The sequence below is a fragment of the Spermophilus citellus genome (genome assembly GCF_964194105.1).
Source record: "Spermophilus citellus genome assembly, chromosome: 13".
NCBI classification, from domain to species: Eukaryota; Metazoa; Chordata; class Mammalia; order Rodentia; family Sciuridae; genus Spermophilus; species Spermophilus citellus.
This window is the reverse complement of record NC_138193.1, coordinates 42,234,111-42,249,156: the sequence shown is the minus strand read 5'-3', so window position 1 is coordinate 42,249,156 and position 15,046 is coordinate 42,234,111. Positions and strand designations below refer to the sequence as shown.

General features: G+C 36.8%; 1 protein-coding gene across 1 annotated transcript in view; it reads left to right on the top strand.

The window, feature by feature from the left end:
- DNAH6 (dynein axonemal heavy chain 6) overlaps positions 1-15,046 on the top strand; it is a gene marked incomplete at both ends in the record, with an annotated part of 280,659 nt that overhangs the window by 47,319 nt on the left and 218,294 nt on the right. The window contains 2 exons of the mRNA XM_081264582.1: positions 2,197-2,397; positions 5,571-5,691. Coding sequence (XP_081120708.1) covers positions 2,197-2,397; positions 5,571-5,691 — 322 coding nt within the window. The remainder of the gene's footprint in view (positions 1-2,196; positions 2,398-5,570; positions 5,692-15,046) is intronic.

Here is a 15,046-nt window from a genome sequence, read left to right as displayed (position 1 = left end):
AGCATCCATTTTCTTTCAGAGCTTGGTATATGTTGTTCCATGATCTCCTGGCTTTGAGGATCTGGGTTGAAAAATCTGCTGAGATCCAAATTGGTCTCCCCCTATATGTGATCTGATTCCTCTCTCTTGAAGCTTTTAGGATTCTATCCTTATTCTGTTGCTAGACGTTCTCATTTTAATGTGCTTGGTATAGATCTGTTGTAATTTTGTACATTTGGTGTCCTGTAAGCCTCTTATGTTTGGTTTTTCCAATTTGTTCTTCATGCTTGGGAAATTTTCTGATATTATCTCATTGAAGAGATTGTGCATTCCTTTGGTTTGAAACTATGTGCCTTCCTCTATCCCAATAACTCTTAGATTTGGTCTTTTGATGCTGCTCCATAATTCTTGGATGTTCTGTTCAAGGTTTCTAACTTTCTTCACTATATGATCAACTTTATTTTCCAGATTATATACTTTGTCTTCATTATCTGATGTTCTTTATTTCAAGTGATCTAGTCTGTTGGTTATGCTTTCTACTGAGTTTTTTATTTGATTTATTACATCCTTTATTTCAAGGATTTCTGGCTTTTTTTTTTCAGGGTCACTATCTCTCTCTTGAAGTAATATTTTGCTACCTGTATTTGCTCTTGTATTTCATTGTTGGAGTAATCAATTTTTGCTTGTATTTGCTCATATAAGTCATTCTTTAATTCACAGATCATTTTAATTATGAACCTTCTGAACTCCTTCTCTGACATTTCATCAACTTGCTGTCCATAGATTCTGTTATTATAGTGTCCTGGTTTGTTTGGGGCACTTTCCTCTCTTGTTTTTTCATGTTGTCTATGTGTCTTCCTTTCTTGCAGTGTGGATCTGAGATATTACAGTTTCTTCTCTATATTCTTGTAGTACCTGTGTAGATTGTCTGTAACTCACCTTGATGTTTGGCTTCCAAACCCTGCTGGTGTCCCTCAATGGATGTTACTGCATCCTGTGTCAGTTGGAGTGGGTGGATCTGGGTCACTGGGCTTGACCTCCCAAGGTAGGCTGCTGGTAGGAAGGGGCGGTCTTATTCCAAAGGCTAGACTCTGGCAGTGTCTGCCCTGCTGGGGGAGGGGTAAACCCGACTTAGTGAAACCCTGGATCCCACATGGGAGGTTGTGAGCCATCTGGAATGAATCTCAGCTTTGGGGTAGTGCACTGGTCAGAAGGGGTGGTCCTGCACCAGAGGCTAGGCTCTGGTGAGTGTCTACCCTGCTGAGAAAGGGGTGGACCCAGCCTGCTGTGCACCTGGGCCCTGCAGAGGCTGGTGTGGGTGGATCTGGGCTGCTGGGCTTGACCTCCCAAAGTTGTCTGCTTGTAGGAAGGGATGCTCTTATGCCAAAGGCTAGGCTCTGGCAGTGTCTGTCCCACTGGGGGAGGGGTGAACTGGGCCTACTGAAATCCTGGATCCCAAGTGGGCTGTCTGGGCTGGATCTCTCTGCTCTCCGGGTAGTACACTGGTCAGAAGGGGTGGTCCTGCCACTTCAGTATATCTTTAGTTATTATTATGAGTAATACTGTATTGAATGTACTTGCATAAATCTTTGTTTACATGTCTAAATTTTTTTTTTTTTTAATCTCAGGTTATATATTTTTTCTTTGTGGTACCAAGGATTGAACCTAGGGACTCACACACACTAAGCAAGTCTCCATCTCTGTACATCCCTAGCCCTAGATCTCTAAAATAGAAATTACTACTCAAACAACTTCTTCTCACAATGCCCCCACACACATTCATTCTCCTCCTTCTCCTTCTTGGTAGTATTTTTCTAGATTGCCCAGGCTGACCTGGAATTTGTGTTACTCCTGCTTCAGCCTCTGGAACAGCTGGGATTACAGGCATAGGCTACCAGCCTTGAACACACAAGTCCTCCTCTCTCTGCCAACAATCTAAATTCCTTTAAACTTTCCTTTGGCTTTCCTTCCTTATGAACCTATGGTGTTTTGTTCACACTTTGAATGTAGATCTCTTTATAATGTGCTACATTTAAAAAAAAAATTACCTCTTTCTCAATTAGAAAATATGTGTCCTAAGCAGGACTGTGTTTTCTAATTCATCAAAGAATCAACACAACACCTGGCCTGGTTGATTGAGTATTCATGTTTAGTAATTCAGAATATTCATAAATATAATCATTTGTCTTTACATTTATGTTTATGCTTTTCTAACAGGATGGTATTTCGGATTCAGTTGATAATTTTCAAAACACTGTGTTATCAGTTCCTAATCTCGTGCCTGATTCGTATTTTGATGCTTTCACCAGCCCTTACATTAACAACAAACTTGAAGAAAAAACTTGTGGACCTGGGCCAAGTTTATCATCTGTGTTTGATGATGATAAGAATTATCACATAATTGTCTATCAAATAAAGGTAAATTTACTTTTACTAAAACTGTTTTATATTTTCAGTTTTTAAGAAATTGAGTAATATATTTTCTTTCTGTCTCATCTTTAAATATTTTATTTGTGAAAATTGGAATAAATGTAATTTCTACATGGTAAAATTTGAAAATAATGTTGATACCTAAAATATTGCCCTGTTAAGCAAGAGATAACTTTTTAATAGCATTAAAATATCTGGCAAAGCAGTTACATATCATTAGCAATCTATATGCATGTGCTTCTAGTGAGGCAATAATGGCTATTGAGAATTCTTACAGACACAAGCAGAACCTGGATGACTTACCAGCTAATACAATATTTTTAAATGAAGTCATTTCCTATTAAATGTTTTGTGCTTTATAAAAGTATAATGTAATTATTTGAGGCTCATTAGAAATGTAATAATATCTCTTGATAACTCTTCAAAAGCACTGTATCAAGTATATTTTGAACATAGCATTTCATATGCTAACATTTTCAGCTTAAATGTCCCAACTTTTAAAAACAAAAGCACATTTACAGAGAATATTGATGTGAGAAGGGAAAAAGCAGCCCTATTCTTTGGTTTAATTGCCAAGATATCAGGAGGATTGCAAGTTCAAAGCCAGCCCCAGCAACTTAGTGAGATCATGTCTCAAAATAAAAAATAAAGAGTTAGGGAGGTAGCTCAGTGGGTTCAGTCACCCATGAAGAAGAAGGAGGAGGAAGAGGAGGAGCAGCAGCAGCAGCCAGTTGCTCAGATATGGAATTAAGCAAGGTGCATTTCACCTGATTAATGAATTAAAAAGATGTGGTATATATTCACATTGGAATACTCTGGCCAAATAATGAAATCCTATTCTTTACAAGAACACTGATGGAATTGGAGATCATTATGCTGAGTAAAATAAACCAGACACAGTAAGATAAGGACATGTGATCTCCCTCTAAAAAGACTGATCTCATAGAAGTTACTAGAGGTTGGGGAGAGCAGTGGGGAGGGAGGGCTAGGGAAAGATTGATCAATGGGTATAAGTTACAGTTAGATAGAAAGGAGAAGTACTGGTGTGCTATTGCACTGTAGAGTGAATACAGGTAACATTTATGTACTATGTATGTCCAAAAGCTAGAAGAAAGGATATTAAATGTTTTCACCATGAAGAAATGATACATGTGGAGGAGGTTAACTATATCTCCTAACTTAATAGTTAACCTAACTTAATCTAAACATAACATGGTACCTCATTAATAATGTCCAATTTTATGTCTTTATGTTTTCAATTAATAATAAAAGTGAAATTAATATGCAAAAGTATGATGAGAAACAAGATATTTATATAAGTTCAGAGCTTCTCTTCATAACATATTTAGTGATTTCAAAGGGGAAAGTAGTGTGAGTTTACAATGATAAGCCTAGCAGATGCCACTGTAACTAATCTGTTAACATTACAAATAATCACACAAAATCACATTATGTATCTTTTGATAGGATGCCCTGAAAACACACATCATTTTGTGATATTATAGCCAGAAATGTATAACTGAATCTAAACATTAGGAAACATAAAACACAAATGCATTACGGACAATCTTAAAAAATGTAAAGGTCATGAAAAAAAATAAGATTGAGAAAGTCTTCCAGATTAAAGGAAACCAAAAAGCTATAATAAGATGGCATGTAATATCCTACATAGAACAGTGGACTAGTACTATTTTTTTCTTTCTTTTGTTATGAAAAATATGATGTGACAAATGACTGACGTATAATGTTTATAGTTGGATAATATAAATATCCATGTTCATTTTCTGATTCAGACCATTGTATTATGTTTATGCAAGAAAATATCCTTGCATTTGATAAATAAATTCTGAAATGATTAGGGGTAAAGATGCCACACTTGTAATTTTCTCCCAAATTGTTTAGAGTAAAATAATAGATATAGAAAGAGAATAATGAAGGAAATGTGGCAAATTGCTGAAATTTCGGGAACTAGGGTAAGCAATGGAATTCTTTATACTGATCCAGCAACATTTTTTCAATAGAAATTATCTCAAAATTTAAAAAAATTAAATCATTTTGAATATCAGTGGAGCTTTCCAACTATAGGCCTCATATTATGTTTTTGTCACCCATATATATGTTTATATCACACACATATCAGTCAGCTCAAAAGAGTAACAGTTTGAAATTGATTTTTTAAAATTTTTATTGTAAAGGCACAAATATTCTGTAAGATTACATAAGAGCCTAATAAAAGAAAATAAATGAAACAAATAATTAATATAGACATTTAAGGTATTTACCATTTTTTGTAAGCTAAATTTTCTAGTACTTGCCTACCATCTATAAAGCATGACTCTGAAACATTTTCCCTATCATTGGTATGTTGGGTTTGTGTAATTCCATTAATTTTCTTTAGTTTTCCATGAGAAAAAAAATGTTCACTTGCAAGAAGTCTTGAAAGGAAATAAAAAGGTAAGTTTTGGGGTACAACAAGGAAGTCACATGTCAAGACCAACAACAAATTTAAACTGCATTTTATAAGCACTAAACATGTGATAATACATGTCAATATAGGTATTAAAGGGACTGAAATAAGTGCAAGTAATTATTTTGGGTTGGCAGGGATTGTGGGGAAATAAAGGTTGGAGCCAAATGTAAAAAATGAAGGAAAATGTTTTATTAGGGCAATGTATGAAGGACATTTTGGAATGAAAGACTGGTCAGTGCAGAGAATTTGTCAGTAAGTATAACAAGTGATTTTGTAGGCATACCAACTAGTTTTGCTTTTATTCAAAAATATATCCACTAAAACATAAAATTTGCAGCTTGGAAAATGAAAAGGCATTAACTCTTTGCCAGGTTTACTAATGATTTATTGTCTACCATGAAGCAGAAAAAATTGACAAGTGTTCTTCTTTTCAATCATCAGGAATAATTCTTCAAAAGTCAAAATTAAAGAGTATTTTTAAAAAATTTATAAGTTTCTTCTTGAGTTCATTAACTTCCCCTTGACATCAAGGATGTGCCTTTCCTAATTCATGTATTCCCAAGTCAAAGCATATTTCTGGACACAGAGGCACTACTTGTGTGTGCATATATGTATGTGTCAATGCTAAATTGAATTCTGCTTAAGAAAAATATAGTGGTTTTATTTTCATCTGCTTGTTTATAACATTTAGGAAACTGTTCATGCAGCATTTGAATCTGCCTACTTATATGCAGATACTTTTGAAAAGATCCATTTATTCTTTAAGGAAAATGAGAGTCTTGATTTGCAAGCTCTTAAACTTCAAGAACCTGGTAAGTCTTCCATTTGTCCATACTAATTATTTTTTATAGAAATACCAAGTATGTGGTCTTGTAGTTTTCGATATGGGGGTATTTGGTGACAGAAAGAGTAGCCCTAAAAAGTCCCAAAAAAAGTCAGGAATTTATTTATTTATAGATTATTTTCCATAGAATTACTTTCCCCCTTTATCTTTACTCAGTACTGCTATTTTATTTCAGGAAATTTGGGGGAGCAATTTCCTCCTAATGGCTTATCTTTTAGTATGATGTTTTATTTGTGCTAAGGCTGTACAAACTGTATATGGGAATGAGTTGAAAATACTATATACATCTCTACCAGTTCTATTAAATGAAGCTTATATAACTTTTTTCTTTCTTAGGAATTTGAGTAATCTTTTTTTGTCAGGGGAACCACATTGAGACCTGATGGGTGTGAATTTTTTTTTAATTTCTTTTTTTATTGGTTGTTCAAAACATTACAAAGCTCATGACATATCATCTTCCATACATTTGATTCAAGTGGGTTATGAACTCCCATTTTTTACCCCAAATACAAGTTGCAGAATCACATCGGTTACACATCCACATTTTTACATAATACCATATTAATGACTGTTGTATTCTGCTACCTTTCCTATCCCCTACTATCACCCCTCCCCTTCCCTCTCATCTTCCCACTCTACCCCATCTGCTGTTGTTTAATTCTCTCCCTTGTTTTTTTGCCCCTTTCCCCTGACAAACTCTTATATGTAATTTTGTGTAACAATGAGGGTCTACTTCCATTTCCATACAGTTTCCCTTCTCTCTCCCTTTCTCCCACCCCACTCGTCTCTGTTTAATGTTAATCTTTTCCTCATGCTCTTCTTCCCTGTTCTGATCTTAATTGCTCTCTTAATATCAAAGAAGACATTTGGCATTTGTTTATTAAGGATTGGCTAGCTTCACTTAGCATAATCTGCTCTAATGCCATCCATTTCCCTGCAAAATCCACGATTTTGTGGTTTTTTAGTGCTGTATAATACTCCATTGTGTATAAATGCCACAGTTTTTAATCCATTCATCTATTGAAGGGCATCTATGTTGATTCCAAAGTCTAGCTATTGTGAATTGTGCTGCTATGATCATTAATGTGACAGTATGCCTGTAGTATGCTGTTTTAAGGTCCTCAGGGAATAGACCGAGAAGGGCTATAGCTGGGTCAAATGGTGGTTCCATTCCCAGCTTTCCTAGGAATCTCCATACTGCTTTCCATATTGGCCGCACCAATTTGCAGTCCCACCAGCAATGTACAAGTGTACCCTTTTCCCCACATCCTCGCCAGCACTTATTGTTGCTTGACTTCATAATGGCTGCCAATCTTACTGGAGTGAGATGGTATATTAGGGTGGTTTTGATTTGCATTTCTCTGACTGCTAGAGATGGTGAGCATTTTTTCATATACTTATTGATTGATTGTATGTCCTCCTCTGAGAAGAGTCTGTTCAGGTCCTTGGCCCATTTGTTGATAGGGTTGTTTGCTATCTTATTGTTTCATTTTTTGAGTTCTTTGTATATTCTGGATATTAGGGCTCTATCTGAAGTGTGAGGAGTAAAAATTTGTTCCCAGGATGTAGGCTCCCTATTTACCTCTCTTATTGTTTCTCTTGCTGAGAAAAAAACTTTTTAGTTTAAGTAAGTCCCATTTGTTTATTCTTTTTTTTAATATTTACTTTTTAGTTCTCGGTGGACACAACACCTTTGTTGGTATGTGGTGCTGAGGATCGAACCCGGGCCACACGCATGCCAGGCAAGCGCGCTACTGCTAGAGCCACATCCCCAGCACCCATTTGTTTATTCTTGAATTTAACTCTTGGGCTATGGGCGTCCTATTAAGGAATTTGGAGCCCGACCCCACAATATGTAGATCGGAGCCAACTTTTTCTTCTATCAGACGGAGAGTCTCTGATTTGATATCTAGCTCCTTGATCCATTTTGAATTACCTTTTGTGCATGGTGAGAGAAAGGGGTTCAGCTTCATTTTGTTGCATATGGATTTCCAGTTTTCCCAGCGCCATTTGTTAAAGATGCTATCCTTTCTCCATTGCATGCTTTTAGCGCCTTTATCAAATATAAGAAAGTTGTAATTTTGTGGATTGGTCTCTGTGTCCTCTATTCTGTATAATTGGTCCACCCACCTGTTCTGGTACCAGTACCATGCTGTTTTTGTTACTATTGCTCTGTAGTACAGTTTGAAATCTGGTATCACTATACCTCCCGATTCACACTTCCTGCTTAGAATTGCTTTTGCTATTCTGGGTCTTTTGTTTTTCCATATGAATTTCATGATAGCTTTATCTATTTCTACAAGAAATGCCGTTGGGATTTTGATTGGCATTGTGTTGAACTTGTAGAGAACTTTGGGTAATATTGCCATTTTGATGATGTTGGTTCTGCCTATCCATGAACAGGGTACATTTTTCCATATTCTAAGATCTTCTTCTATCTCTCTCTTTAGGGTTCTGTAGTTTTCATTGTATAAATCTTTCACCTCTTTTGTTAGGTTGATTCCCAAGTATTTTATTTTTTTTCAGGATATTGTGAATGGGGTGGTTTTCCTCATTTCCACTTCAGAAGTTTTGTTGCTGATATACAGGAATGCCTTTGATTTATGCATGTTGACTTTATATCCTGCCACTTTGCTGAATTCATTTATTAGTTCTAGTAGTTTCTTTGTAGACCCTTTTGGGTCTTCTAGGTATAGGATCATATCGTCCGCAAATAGTGATATTTTAAGTTCTTCTTTTCCTATTTTTATGCCTTTAATTTCTTTTGTCTGTCCAATTTCTCTGGCTAGTATTTCAAGGACTAAATTAAATAGAAGTAGTGAGAGAGGGCATCCCTGTCTTGTTCCAGATTTTAGCGGGAATGCCTTCAGGTTTTTCTCCATTTAGAATGATGCTAGCCTGAGGCTTAGCATATATAGCTTTTACAATGTTGACGTAAGTTCCTGTTATCCCCAGTTTTTCTAGTGTTTTGAACATAAAAGGATGCTGTACTTTGTCGCATGCTTTTTCTGCATCTATCGAGATGATCATATGATTCTTATCTTTAAGTCTATTGATGTGGTGAATAATATGTATTGATTTCCGTATATTGAACCAGCCTTGCATCCCAGGGATGAATCCTACTTGATCATGGTGCACAATTTTTTTGATGTGCTTTTGTATTCGATTCGCCAGGATTTTATTGAGTATTTTTGCATCTATATTCATTAGAGATATTGGTCTGTAGTTTTCTTTCTTTGAAGTGTCTTTGTCTAGTTTCAGAATCAGGGTGATGTTGGCCTCATAGAATGAATTTGGAAGAGCTCCTTCTTTTTCTATTTCTTGAAATAGCTTGAAAATTATTGGTATTAATTCTTCGTTGAAGGTTTTGTAAAACTCCGCTGTATACCCATTCGGTCCAGGGCTTTTCTTGGTTGGTAGTCTTTGGATGGCTTCTTCTATTTCTTCCTTTGTTATTAGTCTGTTTAAATTGTATGTGGCTTCCTGACTCAATCTGGGCAGCTCATATGACTTAAGAAATTTATCGGGAGCTGCCCGGCTCCCTCGGCCCCTTCTCCTTCTCCTCTCCGCCTTTCCACTTTGCTTCTCCCCCGCCGTCTCTCCTCCCACGCTCAGTCCCTAAATCTAGATCTCAATTTCTTTCCCCCACCCCGCCCGCTCTCCCTCGTGTCCGGTACCCGGCCCGCGCGGCCCCGAGGCGCTGCCTCCCCTCCCTCAGCCCACACCCCCTCCCCGGGGGTCCCGAAGGCCACAGCTGGGCCGCCACCGCGCCACCACCGCCGCCGCCGCTTTCCACAGAGCACCATAGAGCAGACTCTTCACCGCGCGAGTGAGCTGCCGAGTTAAATGGAACAGCTGATAAGATGAGAGACAATTTAAAATCTAAGTGATCCAACATGGCGGCGGACGCGGAGAGATCAAGTCTCTAACCCCTTCAGCTACGCGAGCATAGGGAGAAGTAAACTGTCAAAATCCTGTTCACTCAGGACCACTAGGCACTGTTGAGCTGAAGGGGATCCCGGGCGAACAGTCTGCCTCTCTCAGAACACACCGAGTCCGGATTGGGCTGCATTCTAGTTCTGGTTCGCCTGCATCTAGTGACTCAGCACTAATGATCCCGCTGAAATAACTAGTCGGCCCACCTGAATTCACAGAGGTAAAGGCCAACTGAGCACGATAGTCAGACCCAGGGTATCCCTCTGCTGACAACAGAGGTCCCTTGCACCAGCTACCAGGGGAGTTGCTACCTGAGGGCAAACAAATTCGCTGGGGGTCCTCAGCCCCAAGCCCTACAAACTTAGGGTCTGAGGGAGGCAAACAGAAAGGGTGTGCCCAGGCATCCATGGAAACAGGGCTCCCAGGAGCAGCAGACCCGGCGTGTAGCCAGTATTGTGGCGAGCTTCACAGGTGAGCGGGGCCTGGCTTGAGGAACCACTAGAGAAGGCCCTAGGCACTCAGGATTGGAGACCCGCACAGTCTGGGAAGAAGAGCTGAGGCACACTGATTGGTTCCCACCCATCAAGAAGAGAAGCCTGGCCCAGTTCCCACCTACTGGAAGAGAAGTTAATTGAGCTCTATGACTGCATTTATTATTATTATTATTATTTTTTAATGATTATTATTGGTATTTTTTTAAATTTTATTGTCACTTTTTGTTGTTGATGTTGTTGTTGCTCTTCAACTTTCTTATTAATGGTTTCAATTTTTTTAATTCTTTTTATTCTATTATTATTACTATTATTTTTTAAACTTTAATTTCCATTTGTTTATTATCATTTTAATTTTTTTTGGTTTTAAATTTTTATTTTTTTGTTTTCTCTTTCTTTCTTTTCACTTTTTTTCTTTTGTCTTTTCATTTCTTTACAATTTTCTTATTCCCCCTTTCTTGAAATCTACCTGCCTATACTCACTCTCTTTAGTGACTTCTTCCCTTCCCTTCTAATACATCTCCTCCCAAGCATCAAATAAATTTATAAGAGTAAACAGTAACTCAGCAGTCAAACAGAACAAGAAGTATCATGAGCATAAAAAAGCAAGGAAGAAAAGGAGTACAAACAATGAAGGACAGCCTAAATATTCAGGAGGATCTGGAGTCATCAGAAAAATGGCCATATAAAAAACTCAAGGAACACCTTAGACAGATGGAAAGGAACCTTAAAGATCACATTGAAAATGAATTACATAAACATATAAAAGAAGAAGTTAAGCATCTTTATCAGGAGATAGAGATTATTTTAAAAAATCAAACAATAATTCTAGAAATGAAGGAAACGATAAACCAAATTAAAAACTCAATCGAGAGTATCACTAACAGAGTGGAACAAGTAGAAGCCAGAACGTCAGATAATGAAGACAAAATATATCATCTTGAAAAGAGTCTAGCCAACTCAGATAGACTGGTAAAAAATCACGAGAAAAACATCCAAGAGATTTGGGATAACTTAAAAAAACCAAACTTATGAGTCATCGGGATAGAGGAAGGCATAGAGATTCATGCCAAGGGAATGAGTAACTTGCTGAATGAAATAATTCCAGAAAACTTTCCAGAAATAAAAAAGGAAACAGATATACAAATTGAAGATGCATACAGGACACCGAGCACACAAAATCACAGTAGACCAACGCCAAGACACATTGTTATGAAGATATCCAATATACAGAACAAAGAGAAAATATTAAAAGCTACAAGAGAAAAGAGGCAGATTACATTTAGGGGTAAACCAATAAGGTTAACAACGGATTTTTCATCACAGAGGCTGAAAGCGAGAAGATCCTGGAACAACGTATTTCAAACACTGAAAGACAATGGATGCCAACCAAGAATTCTGCATCCAGCAAAATTAAGCTTCAGATACGACAACGAAATAAAAATCTTTCATGATAAACAAAAGCTAAAAGAATTTGTAGCCAGAAAACCAGCATTGCAAAGCGTCTTGAGCAAAACTCTACATGAGGAAGAAATGAAAAACAATAACCAAAACCATCAGCGGGAAGTGCCTCGGTAAAGACAGAGGACGGGGGGAAATCTAATCATGGAGAAACAAACTAAATTAGAAAAAAAAAGATAAATAATCAAACATGGCAAGAAGTACAAACCATATATCAATAGTAACTCTAAACGTTAATGGCTTAAACTCTCCAATAAAGCAACATAGTCTGGTAACATGGATTAAAAAAACAAATCCAACAATATGCTGCCTCCAGGAGACACATCTGATTGGAAAAGACATACACAGGCTCAAGGTAAAAGGTTGGGAAAAAATATACCACGCATACAGTCCTCGTAAGCAAGCAGGGGTGGCCATTCTCATATTGAATAAAATCAACTTCAAGACTAAGTTAATCAAAAGGGATAAGAAAGGACATTATATACTGTTAAAAGGAACCATTCACCAACAAGACATAACAATTATCAATCTTTATGCACCAAATAATGGCGCTGCGACGTTCATAAAACAAACTCTCCTCAAGTTCAAGAATCAAATAGACCACAACACAATAATCATGGGTGACTTCAACACACCTCTCTCACCATTGGACAGATCCTCCAAACAAAAGTTGAATAAAGAAACTATTGACCTCAATATCACAATCAATAACCTAGACTTAACTGACATATATAGAATATATCAACCATCATCAAGTGGATACACTTTTTTCTCAGCAGCACATGGATCCTTCTCAAAAATAGATCATATGTTATGCCATAGGGCAACCCTCAGTAAATATAAAGGGTTAGAGATAATACCATGCACTTTATCAGATAATAATGGAATGAAACTGGAAATCAATGATAAAAGAAGGAAGGAAAAATCCTACATCACATAGACAATGAAAAATACATTACTGAATGATCAATGGGTTACAGAAGACACAAAGGAGGAAATCAAAAAATCCTTAGAGATACATGAAAATACAGACACAACATATCGGAATCTATGGGACACAATGAAAGCAGTTTTAAGAGGGAAATTCATCGCCTGGAGGTCATTCCTCAAAAAAAGGAAAAACCAACAAATAAATGAGCTCACACTTCATCTCAAAGCCCTAGAAAAGGAAGAGCAAAACAACAGCAAATGTAGCAGAAGGCAAGAATTAACTAAAGTCAGAGCAGAAATCAATTAAATTGAAACAAAAGAAACTATTGAAAAAATTAACAAAACTAAAAGTTGGTTCTTTGAAAAAATAAATAAGATCGACAGACCCCTAGCCATACTAACGAAGAGAAGAAGAGAGAGAACTCAAATTACTAACATACGCGATGAAAAAGGCAATATTACAACAGACGCTTCAGAAATACAGAAGACAATTAGAAATTATTTTGAAAACCTATATTCCAACAAAATAGAAGATAGTGAAGACATCGATAAATTCCTTAAGTCATATGATTTGCCCAGACTGAGTCAAGAGGATACTCACAACTTAAACAGACCAATATCAATAGATGAAATAGAAGAAGCAATCAAAAGACTTCCAACCAAGAAAAGCCCAGGACCGGATGGGTATACAGCGGAGTTTTACAAAACCTTTAAAGAAGAATTAATACCAATACTTTTCAAGTTATTTCAAGAAATAGAAAAAGAGGGAGCTCTGCCAAATTCATTCTATGAGGCCAACACCACCCTGATTCCGAAACCAAAGACACCTCAAAGAAAGAAAACTACAGACCAATATCTCTGATGAACCTAGATGCAAAAATCCTCAATAAAATTCTGGCGAATCGGATACAAAGGCACATCAAAAAAATTGTGCACCATGATCAAGTAGGATTCATCCCTGGGATGCAAGGATAGTTCAATATATGGAAATCAATAAATGTTATTCACCACATCAATAGACTTAAAGATAAGAACCATATGATCATCTCGATAGACGCAGAAAAAGCATTTGACAAAGTACAGCATCCCTTTATGTTCAAAACATTAGAAAAACTAGGGATAACAGGAACTTACCTCGACATTGTAAAAGCTATATATGCTAAGCCTCAGGCTAGCATCATTCTGAATGGAGAAAAATTGAAGGCATTCCCTCTAAAATCTGGAACAAGACAGGGATGCCCCCTATGACCACTTCTATTCAATATAGTTCTAGAAACACTGGCCAGAGCAATTAGACGAAAGAAATTAAAGGCATAAAAATAGGAAAAGAAGAACTTAAATTATCACTATTTGCAGATGACATGATTCTATACCTAGAAGATCCAAAAGGGTCTACAAAAAAACTACTAGAACTAATAAATGAATTCAGCAAAGTGGCAGGATATAAAATCAACACACATAAATCAAAGGCATTTCTGTATATCAGCGACAAAACTTCTGAAACAGAAATGAGGAAAAATACTCCATTCACAATATCCTCAAAAAAAAAATAAAATGCTTGGGAATCAACCTAACAAAAGAGGTGAAAGACCTATACAATGAAAACTACAGAACCCTAAAGAGAGAAATAGAAGAGGATCTTAGAAGATGGAAAAATATACCTTTTTCATGGATAGGCAGAACTAACATCATCAAAATGGCAATATTACCAAAAGTTCTCTATAGGTTTAATGCAATGCCAATCAAAATCCCAATGGCATTTCTTGTAGAAATAGATAAAGCAATCGTGAAATTTATATGGAAAAATAAAAGACCCAGAATAGCAAAAACAATTCTAAGCAGGAAGTGTGAATCAGGTGGTATAGCGATACCAGATTTCAAACTATATTACAGAGCAATAGTGACAAAAACAGCATGGTACTGGTACCAGAACAGGTGGGTGGACCAATTATACAGAATAGAGGACACAGAGACTAATCCACAAAGCTACAACTATCTTATATTTGATAAAGGAGCTAAAAACATGCAATGGAGAAAGGATAGCATCTTCAACAATTGGTGTTTGGAAAACTGGAAATACTTATGCAACAAAATGAAACTGAATCCCCTCCTCTCGCCATGCACAAAAGTCAACTCAAAGTGGATCAAGGAGCTAGATATCAAATCAGAGACTCTCTGTCTGATAGAAGAAAAAGTTGGCTCCGATCTACAGATTGTGGGGTCCGGCTCCAAATTTCTTAATAGGACACCTATAGCACAAGAGTTAATAATAAGAATCAACAAATGGGACTTTCTTAAACTGAAAAGTTTTTTCTCAGCAAGAGAAACAATAAGAGAGGTAAATAGGGAGCCTACATCCTGGGAACAAATTTTTACTCCTCACACTTCAGATAGAGCCCTAATATCCAGAGTACACAAAGAACTCAAAAAATTAGACAATAAGAAAACAAACAACCCAATCAACAAATGGGCCAAGGACATGAACAAACACTTCACAGAGGAGGA